This window comes from Odontomachus brunneus, unplaced genomic scaffold (assembly GCF_010583005.1).
Source record: "Odontomachus brunneus isolate Ranch 3 - 2012 unplaced genomic scaffold, Obru_v1 Obru_scaffold_077, whole genome shotgun sequence".
NCBI classification, from domain to species: domain Eukaryota; kingdom Metazoa; phylum Arthropoda; class Insecta; order Hymenoptera; family Formicidae; genus Odontomachus; species Odontomachus brunneus.
In genome coordinates, this window is record NW_022639527.1 from 1399770 (window position 1) to 1422851 (window position 23082).

A 23082-nucleotide genomic window follows, 5' to 3' on the forward strand; every position below is an offset into this window, starting at 1 on the left:
AAGATTGGAACTTGACCAATTGGAACAAAGCAAATCAAGGCTAAAGCTTGTTGATTCGTTAAAATCTAATCTTTAATTGTCAATCGTTAATCGCCAATCGCTAGTGTGATTTGGCCTTAAGATTAACTATTTTTATTTTCAAGTAGTAGGATTCAACGATGGATCGAACTATTCGTTGAAGACGCGTCTGCAATGGCTATCACGTGACTTGCGTCATGTGACATATGTTTTGATGCAACATGGCGCTTCCGACTGTCAGACTGTTCGACCGTCAGATATGACGAGACAACTCCTGAAGTGATTTTAATATTTTTTGCGTCTTACTGTTTGTCACAGCAAGATGCCCGTCGACATTAATCGGTTGACGGAAGGTTGGCTGGAGCTGGAGAGTGACCCGGGTATGTCTGTAGTCTTAAACATTTCTGTCAGAATTCTGCGCATTTACCTAGTCTAGAGAAAGCGTACACGTCGATTTCTCCTCAAAACATCAAACTATGATGTTATTGATGTGTGACTGTTCAGGTTTATTCACGTTGCTGCTCGAAGACTTCGGTGTGAAGGGCGTCCAAGTAGAAGAGATCTATGATCTGCAGAAATCTCTGGAGGGCCCAGTATATGGCTTTATCTTCCTGTTCCGTTGGATTGAGGAGCGGCGATCCAGACGGAAGGTTGTCGAACAGGATGAGAGTTTTGTCAAGGACGAGGAGATCGTTAACAATATCTTCTTTGCACAACAGGTCTAGCATACAGTTCTTCTTTATGTAACTATAGAGATGTGCAAACTATTCGAATCGATTCAAGTGAAATTCGATTCGACTCAATTTCGAATCCCTATGATTCGAATTCGAATAATTCGACAATTTCGAATCAAAAAGTTTCGAATACGAATCGCACACCTTAGTATCAACGAAGTACTATTAAAGACATCCAGCTTTACGGGAATTAGCATGACTTGAAAAGTTTGCTATACATTAAGATTTTCTTCAAAAATATTAAAAGAAGATAATAGCTTTTAGATAAACTCTTACCGACAACTGTCGGATTGATATATGTCATTACGCAGCTTTCAAGGCTGGAACTGTATTTCATACACGTTTACCGACTATATATTATATTTCTTACCTTAAAATGAATTAATATCACATGATCAATGTTATCTCTCTCATACTGAAGTCGCTATTTTCATGTTGAATTCAATGATTATATTAATTAAAAATTCTTTCAATGATTCGATTCAATTCGGGTGAAATTTCATCGATTCGACTCGAATTCGAAATTAAAATCTGAGATTCGATTCGATTCGACATAAAACTTCTTTGATTCACATATCTCTTATCCAAGCTACAGTAACATATGGTATAACGTACAAAGTATAGGTCTGTTCCTTTCCAAGAATTTCTGGTGTACATTGCAATAAGAGTGAAATATTTTTGTTTCACTCTAACTTATTGCATCTGTTCAAGAAGTTCTTTGGAAAAGAACAGACCTCATGAGACATAAACACACATCTTAACTATAATTATCTATAAAACCAATAGTAGATTTTGCATCTCTCTGGGATGTATATGTTCCTACGGTAGTGAAACGGTTAACACGTAATTACAAGTTCCCTAGATTACACATAACTTTCAATATGTAACTTTGAATATTACAGGTTGTTCCCAACAGTTGTGCCACTCATGCATTGCTCTCAGTTTTGCTGAATTGCCCAAACATACATTTAGGCACGACTCTATCTCGACTAAAGATGCACACTTCGGGCATGTGCCCGGAGAACAAAGGTTGGGCGATTGGTAATACACCAGAATTGGCCTGTGCTCACAATTCACACGCGATGCCACAAGCGAAGAGACGACAGGACAAGAACACCGGTGTCTCGACGGGTAGATTCACAGGTGAGGCGTTTCACTTTGTGAGCTATGTGCCGATAAACGGCAGACTCTTCGAGCTGGACGGCCTGAAGCCCTATCCTATGGATCATGGTCCCTGGAAGGAGCATGAGGAGTGGACCGAGCAATTCAGACGCGTGATAACCGATCGTTTGGGCATGGCGACGGGCGAACAGCTGCAGGACATCAGATTCAATCTAATGGCCGTGGTGCCTGACCGGCGTCTCGCTATCTCACACAAGTTGACGATGCTGAAGACTAACAGGCAGATAGTTCTGGAAGCGTTGCAGCAGCTGGTGAAGCTGAGTTATCAGGACGGTAGTGGTACGGACAAGAGCTCGCACGACTCTGACAAGGAGAAACAGTACGACAAGAGAAACAAGACGGAGGACGAGAATGGAGTATCGGCTAAAACAGAAATCGAAGAGTCGACCACGACGATTCCTACCATCAACGTGGAGAGGAATAATGATTCGACGGTGGTTATCGATGAGTCCGTCTCCAGTATCACATCTGGCAAGACTGAATCCAAGTAAGTAACAACTAAACATTCTTTTAATAATGCTACATGCAGTTTTTGCTTTAACGACTTAATTCAGCGAAGTTCCGAAAAGCACAGAAGCAAACTTGATAAATGCTCGAACTTAATTAATATTTTATAAACTATATAGTTGTGATGATTACATAGTATAATCGTATACTATATATGGCTATATATTAAGTTGGTGCCAAAGATTTATCGTGTTTATTAAATGAAATAGAAAACAAAATTACCAAAAAATTTGAAAAATTAATAATTTTTACGAATAAAATGGAGCAACATTGACTCAATGTTTTTTAAACGAGAACTTTCTATTTTCGAGAATTTAATAGAAAAATGATAAATCTTTTGCATTCACCCAACAATATCCATATATATTACCTATATATATGGCTATATATATATATATATATATATATATATATATATATATATATATCAGGGTTGGGAAGTAACGAGTTACTTGTAACGTCGTTACCGTTACAGTTACTTTTTTTCGGTAACTATAACGGTAACGGCGTTACTTTTTCTGATCGGTAACTGTAATGGTAACGTAGTTATATTTATCCAGTAATGGTAACGATTAATTCGTTACTCTAATAGTTATTTTTTTGCTTTAAATCTATTAAATTCAGTCTGTACATAAGCCAGTAGCAATAAGCAAAATGACCAATCATAGTCCATCCTCAATCTGGCAGATTGCAATACCTTATACACTGCGATTAGCAACGAGCGATGAGCGATATCCAATGAGAGCTCTTATTTCTTCTTAAAGCAGAGTTCTGATTGGATATCGCTCATCGCTAATCACTAATGGTTTCACAGACCAGCGAGATGCACGACGCGACGCGCGATATACGATGAGTGATATCCAATCAGATATATTTTAGATATACAGGGTGTCACGTCACTACCACATTATCTTTTAAGGGCGTATTCTTGAAATAATTTGAATAAAAATCCTAATACAAAAATGGTGAGGCTATAATACTTTTCAAATTATAAACAATTAAAGTTGACCAATTATACTGGCTAAAGTACGCGCGCTCAGGTATAACACACAGTAGTACAGGTGCATGCACATGTCGTTCTTTTTCCAAATATTGATACGGAAGTTCTATACATACAACAATATATGTAATAATAATCTGCCTTTTCTATCATTTAAATAAACATATCGCAAATAATAACAATCTCATCAAAATGTTATGAATAAAATATCACACAATACATTTATGAGAATCAGTAAGCTGTTACACATTTGACGTTTCTTTCAGGAATTTATAACTAATTTCATATCTTATGTAAATTTTCACTTATGTGTATGCACTTGTATCATTGTGTGTTGTACCGTAACTGAGCGCGCATACTTTAGCCAATATAATTGGTCAATTTTAATCGTTTATAATTTGAAAAATATTATAGCCTCATTTTTAGGATTTTTTTCTTTAAATTACCTCAGGAATCCGTCCTTAAGAGATAATACGGTAGTCGCGGGACACTCTATATATCAGATATATTTATATCTCAATTTATTTTATCTCATATCTATATTCCACATAAATCTCTCTTTCCCTTCCTTTTTCGTCCATTTTCCCTTATCAAACTCATAATTAATCTTATTTTAGCATTTAAAAAAGTAACTGGTTGTGGAAGACTATCGCGATACACCGGAAAGACGACCAGGAAACTATGTATATTCGCTGTTTTGTCATTTATTGTTAAAGCGTGACTTATTGTTGTGACAATGTTCTGAACAGATTCTCTCTACTGTGGACAATTTTAAATGCAATTTGCAAAATAAAATAGTAAATTGCTATGTGATATATAGTATATATTATATAACCATATATATAATATATATATATTAAAAAAAAAAAAATATATATATATATATGGTTATATACAGGATGTTGAAAAAAAAGGGTCACATATTTTGATAGCAGGTAGTATTGATTAAAACAAGAAGAAAAGTTCTAATTAACATGGGTCCTAAGACTAATATCTTCTAAGATACAAGCTATTTTGTTATTTGAGCTCTTTGTTATTTTCTTATTAGTCGTGTCATCTTTAGAATATAATGAACAAAGGAATAGGGGAAAGTGGGGTACAATATCTTTTTTCTAGGTGCCTTAAAAAATAAAAAATTAACAAAGAGAGATAAAGAAACAATTTTTATTTTAATATGAAATGTAATCATTTATCTTCCATAAAAAAACTGAAGTAAAGAAACTGAATGTATGATAACAAAATAAAAACTCTTTTTTTACAAAAAACAAAAAATTTTAATGCTGACTCAGCATTAGAGACTTCAGTTTTGTAATGGAAGATAAATGATTACATTTCATATTAAAATAAAAATTGTTTCTTTATCTCTCTTTGTTAATTTTTTATTTTTTAAGGCATCTAGAAAAGAGATATCCCCATTGTACCCCACTCTCCCATACTCCTTTGTTCATTACATTCTAAAGATAATACGACTAATAAGAAAATGACAAAGAGCTCAAATAACAAAATAGCTTGTATATTAGAAGATATTAGGTCTTAGGACCCATGTTAATTAGACCTTTTCTTCTTGTTTTGATCAATACTACCTGCTATCAAAATATGTGACCCTTTTTTTTCAACACCCTGTAATATATACTATATATCACATAGCAATTTACTATTTTATTTTGCAAATTGCATTTAAAATTGTCCACAGTGGAGAGAATCTGTTCAGAACATTGAATAAGTCACGCTATATCAATAAATGACAAAACAGCGAATATACATAGTTTCCTGGTCGTCTTTCCGGTGTATCGCGATAGTCTTCCACGACCAGTTCTGTGACTGTGTATCTTAAGAATTTTTTTCGTTGTCGCAATCTCGATAAGTAGAAACGCGCTCGAAATCATGGCAGCGATTTGCGTTCCGTTTCAGCGGCATGGAGAAGGTGGTGATGTGCGCCTTAGACTACGCCACGCCGCTGCGAATTCAGACATCGCCGGCTCACAGCTCGTCGAGCACAGACACGTCGTCCGAGATCGGGTCGGCCTTCAACTCACCCACTCAAGGTATAAACGCGAGGAGGTCGTCAGTCTCGCGCTCATCGCGATGCAATACACAACCGTCTCGTCGTGCACACTCGCTTGCTGCGGCAGAATATCAAGGCGTTTGGGCACATCATCCGGATCGATTTGATCTCCTCGGAATTTGACGCGCTGTAACAGATGTAGTAATGGAAATCCGAAGTCGGATCCTTTACCTTACCGACCTCGCGGCACAGTTTCTCTTCCTTCTTCTTCTGCGTCGAGTCTTCGCTGTGCGAAGACTCGACAGAGTCTCCACGCTCCTCGTCGAGCTTCTGCTCGAAGAGTATCGTCGTCCCGTCCGTGGCACGTTCGTTGTCCCTGCAGGTCTTCGCGCTCTCCGTGTCGCAGATCCGCGAGTTGACGTTGAACGCAGTGTGGAGCGGGCACGAATACTCTACTATTATGGCCGTCTTCGGGTCGCACATGTAGTACTTGTTGCAGTCGGTCCGGTTCGCCAAGCGAACGTTCTTCGTGCACGTCAGCACGCTGACCGACCGCGGATTTAATCGCCGAGCCAGAACCTTGTACCTGTCGACTGTGAGGTATCGCTCGTTCCCGAAGCCGTCTGTGATTCTTATTATATTGTTGTCCGCGTCCAAACCGTCGACCAACAGCTCTAAGCTGTTTTTTGTCGGTGCAATCGTAACGTTCTCTGTCTGAGTCTCGCAGCTCTCTGTCGTTTCACTGCTCGGCTTGTGTGATTCATTGCCCGCGACCATGAAGCTTTGCACTAAATAATCCAGCGACACGTTCTGCTTGCGGTCGTGCGTCGCGAGCACCGCGATAGTTCCGGTAGGATTTACAGTCGTGATGTTGCTCGTTGAACCCGGTGATATCGCGGCTGACAGTTCTTTGTAGACGTGCAATCGACTCATCAGCTCGTGCAACAACTTGTAGTGCTCGTTCACGATGTCCTTGTACCTCTCTGTCGAGGCTGACGATGATCGTCTCCGATTGTTGATATATTCATATAAATATTTTTCCTCCTTGTGATACGACACGTTCCTCACGCCTCTGTCGTCATACGACGTCGTGGTCGTCTTATGCTCCTCGAACTCGATCAATGGGTATGGAGTCTCCGTTTCGGTCGTCAAGTTGGAAGTGTCGTCCTCTATCACGTAGGACGAGTCGATCGTCTCGGAGAACTCTGCTGGGTCCTGCGTGTATCCCAGGTAACTGGACTCTGTCTCATCTATCGACTCGGCTTGGTGCCTCTTCGTCACGAGGCTCGAGTCGGTGGAGAGCGTGTCGCACGTCCAAATGTCGCCCGGCACCACGCACACTCGCAGGTACGGCTGGAACACCTGAAACCAGCATCTGTAGTTAGTGTCGAGCGTATAAAAAATTTCTTTGTCGATTTCACGCAACTGTTTCGCGTCAGTCGTTCATTTGTACTTTCACCTTGTAAAAGTATTTTCAATCTGATGCATTCAATTAGGAGAAAAGAGAAAACTACGAAACTGCGCTACGTCTCTATCCAGCATCGCTTTTAAACGGCTTCGTCGTCTCTTACCAAGCCGTCCGTACATCTGGATGGCACCCACACGTAGCCACCGTCAGGTAGATTCACGCAGCTGTAGAAAATCGTGCAACTCGTGCGATGCGGTTTCTTCGGCTCCGGGCATTTCGATGAGCTCGTCAAGAAGATCAAGCTGCACACGAGGATCGACGAGAGCCACATGTCGCGAATGTCGCTGTGCGACTGCGTCTTTGTCGAGCTCGTCTCCGTCTCGTGGACTCGCGCTGCTGTGTACTTTTCGCGCGTACACGCAGGAGCCGTGCTTCTCGGAAGCGCGATTCATTTCGCACCTTCAAGCGTACAGTTACTTGACCTGTCCGTTACACATGTCGCTCGTCGTCGGTAAATAAGCGATGGAACGAGAAATTCGCGGATTTATACGCGATGAAGTTTGAATTGTCGCGAGATCGGTTGCGCAATCGCGATGAGAGTAAAGCTGTTAAAACAAAAGATGTTTAAAGGATGTACTCTTTGATTTTCCGTTAGCTTGGGGCTGGAATTCCGGCCAGAGCAGTCCCACGTCGACGAAGGACTTCAAGAAGTTCGTTGTGATCAGAGTCGCCGGGGACGAGAAGAATGAAGCGGGCTTGAGTGGGTATAAAAAATTGTTTTATACGATTTCAAAATTGATAATTGTCATATAATAACGGACTCGCACAGGCCGTTCTCTGGGAAATATCAATATAAATGGGAAGAGATTGGTGTCTGACAGCGGCCACTTGCACAAGAAGGTCTGCCTGTCGGGCGAGGTGAGGATCCCTCATGCGAGAGTGAAGACCAGCAACGGTGACACGGTGACGGAGGAGAAAAAGGTCGAGAAGATCGACCCCAAGCTGTGCTCCAAGTATCCGGAATTGTTTGAGCCGCATACGTTCGCGCCCAAGGATCTTTTGGCGTTGTTGAAAAATCTAGAGCATGAGATCACCGTGTGCGAGACCAGCCTGAAGGATGAGAACGACAAGAGGAATAAATACAAGGTCCGTTTTTCGCGCGCATTGTCCGCTCTGCTTTTGACAATGAGAAATAATTTACTAACCATAGAATCACACATAGTAGAATTATTGAAAAAAAATATGTCAAGAGGTGCAGAATTGTAGCAACTATTACTTTTATATAACTATAATTATAATATTATACTTACACATGTGCTAATAGTAGTTATTGCTACAAATCTGTACCAAGACACTTTTCTTCCAAGATATAAGATTTATTCGATATGTTATCGAGACTTTATAAGACCTGCGGAACTCTCCCTAAATTCTGAAAGTACTCTTATTGAAACCACTGTTCTATCATTGTATAAATATAATAATACAAATAGATAGAAACATAACGTTATATAGATATAATACTTATAGCGAATTAGTTTCACAAATTTTAGAGTCTCGCAGGTATCATGAAGTTGACCGTTTTGAAATGCCAATCGCACGCTCTACGAACAAACGGGAGAAGCAAGAGGAAGAAGTTAGGTCTCGAAAATGCAAAAAAATTCGAGCACTGTTCTTGATAACGTATTCTCGAGCGCTTCAGTCTCGAAGAGAAATAATGCGAAACAATAATAATAATCTTGCAGATCGACGATTGTCGACGGACGCATAATTACGACGAGTTCATCTGCACGTTTCTCTCGATGCTCGCCCAGCAGGGAAAGTTGGCGGAGCTGGTTCAGCAGCATCTGACGTTGAAGAAACACACCTCCGTCTCGGTGAATAGAGTTCACAAGTACGTCCATGCGAATTGTCAATCAAAGATCAGAGCCTTTTTTCAAAACCAGTTGTTGAGCTTTCGTAAAGTTGTTAAACAGATTCATCAAATCGTTGAGTCTATATGAAGAATTTAATTCGTTAAACGAAGTTGACTGCATCCTTCAATTAGAAGCTGGCAGCTTTTGAAATCGAATCTCGCTGAATTTCCAGGTCCTCCAAGAAATCCGACACTCGACAGAACTCGTCGCGCAGACGACGCGGCAGAACAAAATGCAAAAAGCGGAAGTAATCTCAGCGCGTGACTAAAGGGTTTAAAGACTTAGGGGAATTGTCATTCCGTTTGTCGGATTGTTTGCAACATCCGACACCGGTAGTTTTACCAGGATCATCATCATGCGAAGAGGCCATATACATGTAGATAGTTCCCAAGTGACGATCTTAGCGTCGTAGTTTCCGCTTGTCGTCCGACACACGGCGCGCGTATTCTAACTTCTTTCATTTCCATTGGCGTAACGCGAAGATGTTCTGTCAAGACGAAAGCTTCTGTGAAAGCACGATTGTTTTCGTTTCGAATTTTCGGTCTAATCTATGAGCACACAACAGAAATTACTTCTTATACTTGTACAAATTAACTTTACGCAATTGTATACATATATATTTTTTTATATTCTTTGTATCTAATTGTCCGATTGATATATTTGTTCGTCGTCGCGCCCTTTACTTCTTTCTCGCGGGGCGCTTGTATATGTATGTGTATATGTATGTGTGCGTGTGTGTATGTCGATGTTTTTTCTTGTCCGATATTTCTATTGTATTTCTCGTGTGTATGGAATACAAAATTTATCAAGAATTTGGAGCGCGCGTTGTGATCCGTCAACGTTCTCCTCTCTCTCATCCTCACCACGGCCGTAGTGCGTGAATCCTCGGGGAAATGTCGGGTGAGCGTACACAGTGCGCGAATCCTCTGGGCTGGAGACTTCGGGGGAAAACACACAACACGGCGGTCTTGTCAAAAACATTGAAAATATTTATTTCGGTATTCATATACAAGTACACTACACGCGCTGTGGATATGTCCCTTAGTGTCTAAATACTTACATCTCCGAGCAGCCGGAGAAAGGGGGGAACCGAAGCTTAATAAGATCGGAATTATACATACATGATTATCGCGGACGACTTGGTTATCGATCGCCTGAGTCGCTTTTATATACCAGCAGTAGTGCACATAGGAACTGTATAGTCGAAAACGCGCGCGAGTCATTTCGCGGAGGGAGTGTGAGAGGGAGGGAGAAGGAGGAGAGGGTACAACTTAGATGGGACACGGGGCGAAGGGCGGGTAAAAAATACGTTCGTTCCTTCTCCGGCCGACCTTGCTTCGCGGTCCTCGTAACTGCTTTTTGGCAAAGGTGCGATTGTATATGTACAATAATATATATCGGCTCTCTCGCGATCGTCTGAGGCGAGCGAGGCAGAGGTGCGCGAGTAATCAGTGTGTCTGTGTGTGTGTGTGTCTGTATATGTATGTGTGTTTGAATGTGTGTGAAAGAAGAAATCCGGAATCGCACGAGACCGAGTCGTCAACTCGCTGATTGGAAATTGCGAATTAGCTCGGCAGAAGACGATCTATTTACATGCACACGGTACAATGTCTTCGTTCCTCTCGCCGTCGTCGACCGGCGGCTTCGCTTCGCCGACGACAACGGCGGTTTCGCGCCTCTTCGATTCGCGAGACACGCGGCGAATGATTCCGTCGTTATACAGGCACTCTCGGTATTTTACAGCGACGCGACTGCGAGAACGGTGTCCTACACTACACTATCACTACGTTCTTGTATCCTTTACAGCGCGCGGAGCTCGACGACGATAGCTTATCTCACTTATTGCTACTGGCTACGTTGATCCTCGCGTGCACATTCAAGTCCTGTCGCTTCGGTCCTTGTACCTCGCGGTCATGTGCGGGTTCGTTTCACGTACAAACATACCGTACAAAATCTGGAGCATTCACGCTGGGGAGTGGAGAGAGAAAGAGACATGAAGGGGAGAAAGAGAGAGGAATACAATGCGAGATCCTTTCCGACGCGGACAATAGCCAATCTTTCTTTCTCTCTCTCTCTCTCTCTGTCTGTCTGTCTCTTTCTCTCTCTCTCTCCCTCTCTCTCCCTACGCGGGTGACGGGACTTGAACACGGCCTCTTTTTGACGCGCCTTCGTCTATAATCGTACGCTCGCGAATTCTTCACCATCGTCGGTTCGCGCTCCGCCGTATAACATAGGCGATTAGTATACAATAAATAGGGGATGATGCGGTCCTCCGCGGGATCGCGGGTTAAAACGTCGTCGGGTTTCGCGCTTCTATCGCTCTACGATATCACATATGGTATTAACGAATGGTTGATCGATCGGGACGCTGATGAGCGAATTCCCGGCGATTCTCGCCGACTTCTTCGCGACTGCACGTCGCCGTTGCTTTCGTTCTCTCTCTTGTCATCGGATCGCAATCCTCGGATTGTTTTTCTCTCTTCCCCGCTAAAGCCAGACGCGCGCCGGGCTTGTTATCTTCTCGTCGTGATTTCGAAAAGAGTCAATCTACTTTGGTTCTATATAATTGCCGTGCCGGAAAGTCGGCGACACTTCCGCTACGACCGACGACTCCTCCATCGTCCTTCTATCTCGAGCTCCTTCGAGTCCGCGACAATCGGGCGCAGTACACGCGTTTACACATAGTTCGTCGTTTTAATGATGATATCGAAAAATACATTAATTTGAAAAATATATGCATATATGTATATCGAGTGTGTATATATATATGTATATATATATATATTTCTTGTAAGTATATATGCTATGTATATATATATATATATATTACATACACCTATAGGCTCGCTTAATACTTCAACACTAAATTCCGCCTTCCGAGAAGATTTTCCGCAGCGAATATTGTACATTTAGAGTCGACAGATAGCGTTCTCTCGTACGGCGTTTTGTAACACAGATGCACTTTCGTTTCGTTTATACATATACATATATACAGACGTGTTGCTACTACACGTCGATGTCGTAGCAATACGATTAATAGCAAAAGTATAAAAAGGAGACAGTCGGCGCAAAGTCGGGCGAGAACGGACGCCGCGAATGTTAAAGCGCAACCTCGCTGTTCTCTCTTTCTTTCTTTCAAGTTACATCCGGATCAATGGAGATGACTCGAAAGTTCGTTCTCCTCGATCTATAATTTGTATTCTATCTGTAATTTTGTGTTGTCATTTATAAGTAATCTCGGTCTTCCGAACTTTTTCGAAAAAGAGAGAGAGAGAAAGAGAGAATAATTTTCTCCGTCAGTATGTGTCGTGAATTATAAATCGTCCCGAGTGGACTCCGCGTCCAAGAGTGAAAAGTTTGAAGACCGGTGGAGCTTCGCGGGAGTTCCGAGGCGCGGCTGCTCTGATGCGATGGCGAGCGAGTGAAATAAACGAAAAGTGAATTCGAAGTGAGAGGCACCGATGAACACCGAATCTTCGAGATTTCGCGGAACATTATTTTCGAGAAAAAGTCAACGTCAAAGATTGACAGTGGACAGAAGTTCGGTCTTTTTGGCAATAAATAAATAATTGTGAACGCGGTCGCCAGCTTCGTCTCTCGAAGCTCCATCATGCTCCACTCGCCGCTTTACAACTAATACTCGCGAAAAAGAAGCAGAAGGAGTAGAAGACGATGAGAAGAAGAAGAGGAAGAAAGGAGCAGATGAATGGATGACGATGGCAGGAGAGAAATAGGGATGAAAAGACAGAATTCCTGCTCCGTACGCGAGAATGGAATCGTTATGTCTGAGACGGTAGTGAGATAGCCGGTTGCGCAACTAATTATCAATTCGGGGAGTAAACCTCGGGGTGGTTAAACGGCACGCGGATCGCGGCGACTCGCCACCAACCGAGACAGCCACGGCTCTCGGCTCGACCCGACTCGCCTCGCCGCGAATACGACTGCTCGGATCAACAAACCTCGCTCTAGTAACGGTATAATGGTGAATAATAGAAGAACGATTAGCCTACGGGTCTTACAACGTACAACTTACGAACGCTACGGGTAATCGCGTCGCTCTTAACTCCTACCGTCGCTCCGGTAGGAAAGTGGAGAAAAAAATCGCTCCTCCCGAAACTTCGACCGGCAAACCGCCCAGAGACACGGGCACAGACACACACACACATACACACACATACACACACGCATACCTCGCACGTAGTCGGGAACCTTGCGAACGGGGTCTGACTCCTCCTGCTCGACGTATCACAATAAATTATAATTTTCAACGAAAAGGAACGGTCTCGCGAGGGTTCCGGGAAAGAGAGTAGTCCGTCGGTCCAGCCGGTCGAAGGATCCGAAGTATTGCGGACGAGACGCTACGGCGTTCTGTCGCATTCGCCGCGATACAATTGTTTACGCGAGATGACTCGGGAGTGTGATATACATTAGACGCTGCGAGTGTTTTGAAGCGCCGCATAGACCAATAATGGCTTTCCTTTTGGCGCTTCAAAGTGCTTGCAGTATCTAATGGGATCGCAGCTCGCGGCGAGCAGATCGGTAGTAAACCCAGCCGCGATGTCCATCTGACAATGTCAATGAAATTGTTGTTGACAAGAAGTTGCCCGACTAGAAAAGTATGCCCTGCGTGGTTGAAGAAGTAAAAAATCGGGTCCTGATTAACCGACTCGCATCATCCACTTTAGCGGACATTGAGTCGTCTAATTTCTTTTCTAGTTAATTAAATATAGATATCAATATATTATCTTCACAAATATGCGTGAAAAAGAAATCTAAACGAAGTAAAATAAGATCCAGAAAAATGTTGGAGAGAGTAATAAAAATACACGATTAAGATTCGACAATATTCGTATTTTGATGGATTCATGGGCGAATGTCAAGCGAGTACTACCCATCTGCTCTTGTAACACCCGCCTGAAAAAAAGAATTCTTCTCGCGATCTTCTTGGAACGCTATATTCAACTCGACGTCATCAGCTTCTTTCGCGACGATCCAAGGATCCGTTCGTCCATCGAATGCTTCAAACAAACGACGACTCCTCGTGGTCGTCGTCGTCATCGTCTAGTTGTTCAAAGAATCTCGGCATCCAGCCGGAGAGAATCCAGCGATGGAAAGGGCTCATACGAGCCGATTCACAGGGTCGCGCGCACCTCTCACGGTCCGCTGACCGCGGCGGCGGCGGCGGCGGCGGCATTCGACGCCAAGCTATGCACCGCCACCAGGTTGTCGGCTGGTTTGCCGAAGCGGAATATCGACTGTAGCGACGCTACCTCAGACGCCAAACGGTCGAGCTTCAGCTTCACCTCGCGGTCGCTGTCGGAGACCGCGGAGACATTCGGACCTGTCCATTCGGCGCCCAACGAGATCCCGGAGTCGCGCTCATCGCTGGAGCCCTCGTTGTCCCAGGGTGGCGACGCCCTTGCGCCGGGCTCCTGCTTGATACCCTGAAGAGCCAAGAGCGCGCTCGCGGCGTCTTTGTCGCCGATGCGCGATTTGTGCCTGAGTTTGTGCGGCAGGCTGTTGTTGGCGGCCGGGTTTTGAGAGCTGACTACCAGCTGGGGGCCTTCGTCACCGCTGCCGGACGACAGCTCGAAGGGCGACTGTGCCCTGCGACCACGGGAGAGATTGAGCGCGCTCGTGGTATCCAGATGCATCGCCGTGTGCGAGTACGGATACTGGAAGCTCTCAGTCTCCGGGTAAGCCGTGGTCTCCGGCACATAGAGCTGCGAGGCGGGCGACCTCGGCGACCGTGCGCCGCTCACCGGCTGGTGGATCACCGACGTGTGCACCGGACTCGGCGTGCGGGTGGTGTAGATGAGCGTAGCCGGGGTCGGTATCTTGGCCCGCTTCACGGTGATCGTCGGCTCGCTCGGCAACGCGGCCAACACGTGCTCCGGGTTGATGATGGCCTCGCCGCAGATGCCGTATTTGTCGCGTATCGCCTCCAGCTGCGCCTTCAGTATGTGGTTTTCCTTGCTGAGCTCCATCACCCGCTGCTCCAGCACCATGTCGTTGAAGCGGCGCTTCTCGCGCGACCGCTTCGCTGCCTCGTTGTTGCGCCGCCTGCGGTCCCAGTAGCTGTCGTCCTTCTTGTTGTCGGGAATGAACTCGCGCTGCTTGCGCTGCGTGAACAGGTCCTTTCTGATGTCGAAGTTCGACGAGTAATTCTCCGGGTGCTGCTGCGCGTCGTGATGATGCTGCTGCTGTTGTTGATGCTGCTGCGGTTGTTGTTGCTGCTGCTGCTGCTGCTGCTGCTGCTGCTGCTGCTGCTGCGCCTGGTGATGGTGGTGATGGTGGGTAGGCTGAGGTTGCTGCTGCTGCTGCTGCTGCGGCGGCGGTGGTTGCTGCTGCGGCTGGTGTTGATGCTGCTGCTGGACCGCTGGCGGCCCACCGTGATGGCCAGGATGGGTCAGGGGCGGCAAGGGTCCGTGGGCGTCGTGACCGGCGTGGCCACCGTGGCCGCCGTGCGCCATTGTGTGCGTGGCCGGCATGCTGTTGCTGTTCAGGCACGCGGTCTCACCATTGATGGGCGATCCACTCTGGCGCGAGACAAACTCTGCCACCATAATTCGTTCTCTTAGTACATCTGCAACCGAGCGAAGGGAGAGAACATGTCAGTTAGGAGAATTAATCAGAGAACGCGTGCTAAGCAGCAAAGCGAGGAAGGTCTGAATTTGAGTGAAATTCCACTCGAAAAGTGCAGTGACTTCTCCCCCGTATGGACTCGTATTCATAGTTGTCACTTGAAACTTGTCTCACGTGAGAGACATTCTAATTTTTATTCAGAGTTGAAGTCAAGTTTATTAATTAAGATGTAATATATGCGATCTGTAATTCAACTGGAAAACTCTCATCTAACTAAATTCAAATCTGAAAGTCTCACTTGAAACTGGTTTTCCAAGTGACGTCTATTAACACATGGAATGAATTCCTCCATTCCAAATCGTCGAGTGACTGTTTTCATTCGAAGCTGAAAGAGTGAAATCTGATGCACTCTATTATCGTTGGAACAAACCCGCTTCAATCGACCGGAACATTTTCACTCTCGCGATTCCGAGCGGTGATATCTTCACTCATTTTCAGGAAGAGTTCACTCCAAGAAATCCAGGGAGTGGAAACGCGCGGTTCAACCGGATACGTAGGATAAGGTAAACGATTCGACACGCGAGTCAACGCGCAACCCGCCGCGCTTATTAGCGGCGATGACGAAAGTCGCGTCGCGTGCCAGGCGACTGAATACGTCAGGAAGTCGACGACGACGAATGGTCGCTGTCCAATGATCGGATTGCGTACGAACGGATGCACGGGAAGGTTAATCGGACATTAAGAGTGAAAGAAATTAAATATCGATGATCTGAAAGATGTTGTTGCTGTTATTGATCGTCGATCTCTCGTTTGCTAATGAAGAGACGGCCACCGGTTTTCGTCTAACGCGCTGCTGATGATGATCGTCGCGAGGCCGCGCACGTATTTCGGCAACTCGAGGTCGATTCCGTCGACGACGGCGATTTCAGGTAGGCGTACAAGCGCGCGCGGGAGCGAGTGGCCAAAGATAAAGAATGCCGAGAGTTCGGGAGACGTGTTCGCACTGCCAACAGGCGCGCGAGAGATATTGCAAAATAGCCTTGAGTAAGGTCGTGCTCGCCAAGGTCGAAGGTGTCGCTGAACCCGGCGGTGAACACGACGAGCGTTCGTTCGCGCGTTTCGCCTCTAACTCGATTTAACTGCGCGATTTATTAAATCACGTAATTTCGGGAATTTTTACGCAACGACTGCTTCGAGACTGCCAGGATACGGCAGACCTTCATCGACAATCGCGACACGATCGGAAAATTTACGATTTTTTAAATTGGATTTATGTGAAGCAAATGTATTTTGAATTATGAAATTTACGTTATATAATGTGAATTTTTGTTGTGATGCGAAGGAGCAAGTTTACCAAAATTACACTTTTGGCATCATCACAGACAGCATAATGTCTAAAATCGGAACATTAGACGTCTTAAAGATCATCTTTAAGATGTCTTTCAAACGATTTACGTATAAATGTCTTTAAGGCACCTTAAAAATTATCTTTAAGACGTCTTATGCCTCGATTTTAGACATTATGTTGTCTGGGGCATTTAATATGACATATCGTTTTGAGCAAACTTTTATAATCCTCTTCGTATTTCTACTTTGTCATTCTATGTGACAGATATAAGTGCAATCTGATCAGTCACAAGAGACTGAAGTTCGTGGTTGAATAAACTCGAAGTGTCGTAATGTCCACGCACGTCAGTTTACCGGGGCAGGGCTTCTCGGAGTAATCTACTGATCCTGTGACGCAAGGAATGCTATGCAAGAGACAAACGAGATGATGCAAAATTAGAAGAAAGGGAAGGGGCCGGTCACGCGAGGTGTTGACCGCAATGATTCGAGCTTGGAGAGATAAAATGAGAAGGATCGCGCGAGATCTAAGATGAAGCGAATCGTTAGCGACACAAATCCTCGCACGCACGCGTCCTCCGGTTCTCTAATTGGCCCTCGTGAGAAATCGAAGCGTCTCGGGCGAGATCGACGGCACACGCCAATTAGCGCCGCTACGGCGTTTCTTCCCTCCCCTTCCCCCTTTTTTAATTAAATTCTCCGATTCCCCGACGGCGGAAATATCGGGACGGTAGCGTGACTCGCGGTAGCGCTCGTATAATTAAGCCGTCTCCTCCGCGCCTCCTCCTCCTCCTCGTCCTCCCGATCCGCGGTGCGATTATCGGCCGTTGGATGTCCGCGATTAAGTATCCCACGAGAGCGTTCGTTTCCTCCATCCGCTATCCACGACCGGCTATTTTTAACCCGCGATCGCGGATGAAAATACTCCGCCGCCTCCTCCTCTTTCCCCTCTTCCTCCGCCGACGGCTTCGCCTTCGACGCGTACGTAAGCTTTAATCCGATGGCGCACAACAGCGCCCGGTTACGCAACCGTGCACGTGCGCTCGCGGAGCCGCTCCACGTGTTCCGCGTTCTGGACGTCGGGGAGCGTGGCGCCGCCGCGACACGTACTTACCTTCGACCTTCGATATTTATTGCACACAAGACCGGCCTAAGAAACGCGCACGCGCTAATTACGCGCCACTGAGCTGCGCCCGCGTAAATAACGACACGACGTTTTTCTCAGTCTCCCTTTTTCGAATTCGTCGCGCGGAAAATCTCACGTGCGCCCGCCGAGCCAATCCTCCGTGTCTCGTCCCCGGCCGATAGCTGCGCATAGCCTCCGTGAGGAATCCACTTTTAACGGAGATAAGTCCCCGTTACGTAAAACGCGCCGGGATATTTTCCGTAGGCCACCCACCCACCCGCTCGCCCGCGCGTGTCAACCGCATCTTTATCGCCCGGCTGCGATAATCCGCCGCGTTTCTGACTTCGTAATGATACGCGCCGCGGTGACTGGAGAATGGGTCTCTGGTCCGACGGAGCTCGAAGTCCGAGAATTACATGCCAGTTTTTCACAAGCTTCACTAATAACGAGAGATAAGAAATTACGTTCGTAATTACGTAATTAAGAGCGTCGATCTTCTTCTCCGCGTTCTTATTTCGCTTCAAGACCATTTTGCGCAAAAGGCGACTAGTTTAACCGCTGCTTTCTTGACTGACGTAGGCTGTGTGTTACCTCGCGAGCGATTCTTCGCTCGTGAAATAACATTTTGCAAGAAGGAATCTCTCTTAGATGCACACCTGTGCGCTTTATTGTACGACTGTCGGACTTGCTCGTCGAGAGGAAGTTGAGGATCCCGCGCCTCGTGATATTTCGTACGCCGAACCGCAAGCTTCTACTATTGCGAGATATATATACTTCATACGTACCATACGTATTTCGCAACAATGTCAACGCGAAATAACCACAACACGCACGCAAACACTTTTTTTCTGCGCCGCTTCTGTTGATTACATTACATCATAATTGACGTAAGCACGGAAAATAATCTCGGCGATAAAAACACCGGCGATCGTCGTTCGTGATCGTCTCTGGTTCGCCTCGCAACGCGATTGAGAAAAACAAAGTTGAGAACAAGCGAGTCCGCGGGATCGTCGAGAAGCGTTTCGAGAGTGTCGAGTGTGTGGGTTGCAAAATACTTCAGAGACAATGAAATTGCGAGTTCACCGAACGGTCAAGACTGACGATCATTACTGACGAGCTTGTCTAATAATTACATTATTGATATTAATATCATTCGATATTATTTAGTGTTCTTGATTGTGTGATTAATTATATTATTATTGCGCCGGTAATGATTCTCAATTTTGGCAAGTTTGGTGAGCTCTCAATTTCGTCGGGTTTAGACCGTTTTGCAATCCATTGCTGTAAACTTGTTCTCAAAACAGTTTGAACACTTTTTATTTTCCAATGTGTTTTGGAACGTAGCCGACGATCCAATGAGAGAATTCGTTCTTGATTAAATCCCAGAAGTTATATTCTGGGCTTATATTTCATTGGACCATGGGCTGCGTTCCAAACTGCACCGAAGAAAAGTGTCCGAACCGTTTTCGAAAGTCAGTGTAACCAAATAAGACGTTCTGATTTCAGTTCAGAGTTAGATGAGTTTTTCAGTTGAGTCGCAATTACAGATACAACGTCACATGTACCAGATATAATTTAATTGAACATATTGGATCCAAACCTGAATAGAAATTTGAGACAAAGGACCTCGCACAAAACCTATGGAAAATGGTTTTCGGTCAAATTGGCTGAAATTTCACTATGTTATAGTTTTCGCCATGCTGATAAAAAGTTATCATTGCACCAAGTCCCAAAAGTCAATATTTCCCAAGATATAAAGGGTCAAAGTAGTGAAATATGGTCATCCGCAGTAATAAGACGTATGTTATAAGTATAAGTATAAATAAAAATCGATTTTTACATATATATATGTAATAAATATTTAGTTCCGCAATATTTTTAAGATATGAAACAGTTTTTTGTAAAACTTATATTTTTCGAGATATTTCACCGGTCCGATAATTTTCCCCACCTTGTATATACATATACATATATATTGCGGAACTAAATATTTATTACATATATATATGTAAAAATCGATTTTTATTTATTTCGTGAATAAATATCAATGTATCACTTATAATATACGTCTTACTACAACGGATGACCATATTTCACTACTTTGACCCTTTATATCTTGGGAAATATTGACTTTTGGGACTTGGTGCAATGATAACTTTTTATCAGCATGGCGAAAACTATAACATAGTGAAATTTCAGCCAATTTGACCGAAAACCATTTTCCATAGGTTTTGTCCTTTGAAAGTACGACTATCAATACAGGACTAAATTTCAATGTGGTTTGTGCAGCCTCTTTTCAATGCATTTTAGAGAACGTATCCAATGGTATCATGAGAAAACTTCACTTCTAAGAGTCAATTAAAAGCAAGTTTTCTCGTCGGACTATCGGCTACGTTCTAAAACGCATCAAAAAGAGAAGTGCTCGAATCATACTGCAAAGTTTACATCAAGGCGGCGATGACGACGACGGGAGGCAGAGAGCACACGGAAGATGCAGTGGTGGCGCGTTATATAAGTGAGGTCAAACGAAATTTCATGTTTCAAAACTTCTTTAAGCTCGATCTACAATGTGCTCATTGCGTTCTGTTTTTTGTCTTCTGTCTTTTTCTGGCTTAAAGTCTTATCTACAATATATGCTCTTTGCATTCTGTTTCTTCTGTCCTATTCTGGATTAAAGCTTAAGGTTTGAGTCAGAAAGAGATAAAGAGAAAGGAGCAGGAAGCAAAGAGCATATTGTAGATCAAGCTTAAAGCTTGATCTATATGTTCTACAATATATGCTCTTTGCATTCTGTTTCTTCTGTCCTATTCTGGATTAAAGCTTAAGGTTTGAGTCAGAAAGAGATAAAGAGAAAGAAGCAGGAAGCAAAGAGCATATTGTAGATCAAGCTTAAAGCTTGATCTATATGTTCTACAATATATGCTCTTTGCATTCTGTTTCTTCTGTCCTATTCTGGATCAAAGCTTAAGGTTTGAGTCAGAAAGAGATAAAGAGAAAGAAGCAGGAAGCAAAGAGCAAGCTTAAAGCTTGATCTATAATATATTCTTTGCGTTCTGTTTCTTGTCTTCTGTCTCTTTCTGGTTTAAAGCTTAAGGTTTGAGAAAGAGATAAAGAGAAAGAAGTAGGAAGCAAAGAGCATATTGTAGATCAGGCTTAAAGCCTGATTTACAATATGCTTTATGTCTGATCCAGAGGAAGCAGAAGGCAAGAATCTGACTCGACAAAGTTGTTCCGAGTTTCATTAGCTTAAACAACAAAGAAAAAAAATTGAAATCAGTTCAAAGTTCAAGACTATAGCTTTTCTTGAAACATGAAATTTCATTTGCGGAAGCTCAGTGTGCGTTTCCGCGGGCGTTAATGGAAGCCTCGTCGTTGATTTCCTCGTGTATCGTGTAAATACACACCGGTACAGCGCCGTGCGTGAACCTTGTCTAATCACGTGCCTGGGGCGTCGCTGGCGTCTCGAAACGTGCACCCGCGACCTCGTCGCGTTCCGCCGGTTTAACGGCGAGGCCGTTACACGTCCCTCCGATCCCCAGGTGGAGCGCGACACGTAGGAGAGGCTCCTGTGCGCGCTCCGTGTGTTTTCACGCTCACCTAACGAGCTAACAGCCGGTCGCGAGTAACGGCGAGTTTGCTGACACCGCGGCCGGAACGTCCGCAGAATCTCCTCTTCTCGGGGAATAACTCGGCGGCAGGAGTCGGTATCGCGAGCATGCTGATATGGAAATTGGACGACTCACTTGCGCACGCGATGACACATTGTTGTGAGCGGGCGGCTGAGCGATTATTCAACCTGATTTACGTAACGTTCGACTGTTTTTCTGAACTTTCGGAAGACTGAGTCATTAATTCCTCCGCGGCTCGCAGTCTGATCCGTTTTTACTGGACGCCCCGGGGATGATCAGGATAATACCGACGATGTTTCATCGCGTGATACCGCTTAGGAACGGGATATCCGAAAGTAGAAGTGTCCGATGACGTGTTTAGCTTTTGACTCGTGTCATACGATGCGCGACACGGGCTCAGTTTTCTGAGCTCTCTTATTCATCTTTGATCGCCACGTAATGTCGCTTATCGCGCAACGATTACGTGTAGTGTACGCGGAGGGAATATTACAGTAGATGTTGCTGTGGAACTTTGTAACCGAGGAATACAACGAAATTTTACGGTTAGCTGTCCTCTCATTTTGTATGTGCCACTTATAATTCTTCAGGAACTGAAATGCGTTGTTAAAAAATTTCCTGTTTCCAGCGAAATTTATTGTACTTCTTAGCAAGACAGACCTCACCATCTCTATTATTATATCTATTTAATCTATTTAATCTCTATTATTATTTAAAAAACGCAATAAAATTAAAAAATTTTACATTAAAAAAACTTTATTACTCTCTTTATGTACGATAATAACTTTATTTGTATAACCACTGATAAATTCATAATGAAACTTGTTTATACGGTATCTTCAACACGTATACATGTTTCTAAGAAATTTATCCGTTCTAAATTAAAAAAATAATAATGGCACATATTAGCTAGAAAAGATAACTTTTAGTTGCGCAATAAAAAAGATTAATTCGCGCGAGAGCAAAAATACTCGATTGAAAAAAAAACGTCGAAAATCTCATCTATTTAACGAGTTTTCGTTACAAACTCCTCGATTACGTGAATCTCGACGAAGGATGCGAACTGGGTGTTTCGGAGAACACACTCTCTCTCTCTCTCTCTCTCTCTCTCTCTCTCTCTCTCTCTTTCTCGCAGAGTGCACATTGCGACACGATCCGGCCGACTCTCGAAAGTCCACGAGCGCAGTCATTCGCGGTTTCCTCGATATATCAGCGCGCGCTCACGACACGGGCAATGAATTATCGGGACACGAAACCTTGTCGAAATTGAGCAATCCCTTGAAATTCCAGTCTCCCCAATTGCGTATGATTTCGCGTGACTCACATTACGAAGCCGGAGAGTGGTGGGGTCAGGGGGTAAGGGAGAAGGAAGGTAAGAGAGAGAAGGGCGCGACCTGATCTAGCAATTTTTCTCTTTTTCTCGTGGCACCCACGCGCGAGTTAATCTCGAAAGAACGAGAGAGAGAGAGAGAGAGAGAGAGAGAGGGGCCATCGGGGGTCTTGTTCGCGCACGCCAATGTATCAGGTGTCGAATCACGCGCAATTCGAGGAGAACTCGAGAAGAGTTTAGGTAAACTCTGCGAAATTTCCAGCCCTTTTCTCATCGTAGACAGAAAGAGGAAAAAAGACAAGCC

General features: G+C 44.3%; 3 protein-coding genes across 8 annotated transcripts in view; 1 reads left to right on the forward strand and 2 right to left on the reverse strand.

Moving 5' to 3' along the window:
• The first annotated feature begins 220 nt into the window (after window positions 1–220).
• On the forward strand, window positions 221–9579 carry LOC116847336 (ubiquitin carboxyl-terminal hydrolase calypso). The gene is made up of 8 exons (XM_032822241.1): window positions 221–398; window positions 523–737; window positions 1655–2421; window positions 5353–5486; window positions 7510–7614; window positions 7684–8000; window positions 8597–8745; window positions 8940–9579. The coding sequence occupies exons 1-8, from the start codon at window positions 341–343 to the stop codon at window positions 9016–9018; spliced, it is 1824 nt and encodes a 607-aa protein (XP_032678132.1). The 5' UTR covers window positions 221–340; the 3' UTR covers window positions 9019–9579.
• Window positions 5465–7576, reverse strand: LOC116847337. Of its 2 annotated transcripts, XM_032822243.1 has the most exons (3): window positions 7018–7576; window positions 5683–6808; window positions 5465–5564 (listed from the first exon to the last, which is right to left on the reverse strand). In XM_032822243.1, the coding sequence occupies exons 1-3, from the start codon at window positions 7183–7185 to the stop codon at window positions 5482–5484; spliced, it is 1377 nt and encodes a 458-aa protein (XP_032678134.1). In that variant the 5' UTR covers window positions 7186–7576; the 3' UTR covers window positions 5465–5481. The 2 variants fall into 2 exon arrangements, with proteins under 2 accessions (XP_032678134.1, XP_032678133.1); XM_032822242.1 differs by having other exon boundaries at window positions 5480–6808; window positions 7018–7571.
• A 156-nt stretch (window positions 9580–9735) lies between the features above and the next one.
• Window positions 9736–23082, reverse strand: part of LOC116847338 (hybrid signal transduction histidine kinase L-like) — a 116589-nt gene continuing 103242 nt past the window's right edge. For 4 of the 5 annotated variants that reach the window (XM_032822249.1, XM_032822245.1, XM_032822247.1 and 1 more), the window contains one exon: window positions 9736–15353. In XM_032822249.1, the coding sequence (XP_032678140.1) occupies window positions 13921–15333 (1413 nt within the window). In that variant the 5' untranslated portion in view covers window positions 15334–15353 and the 3' untranslated portion in view covers window positions 9736–13920. Of the gene's footprint in view, window positions 15354–21226; window position 23082 lie in introns of those variants that run through there. The other variant, XM_032822248.1, reaches the window with a different exon arrangement.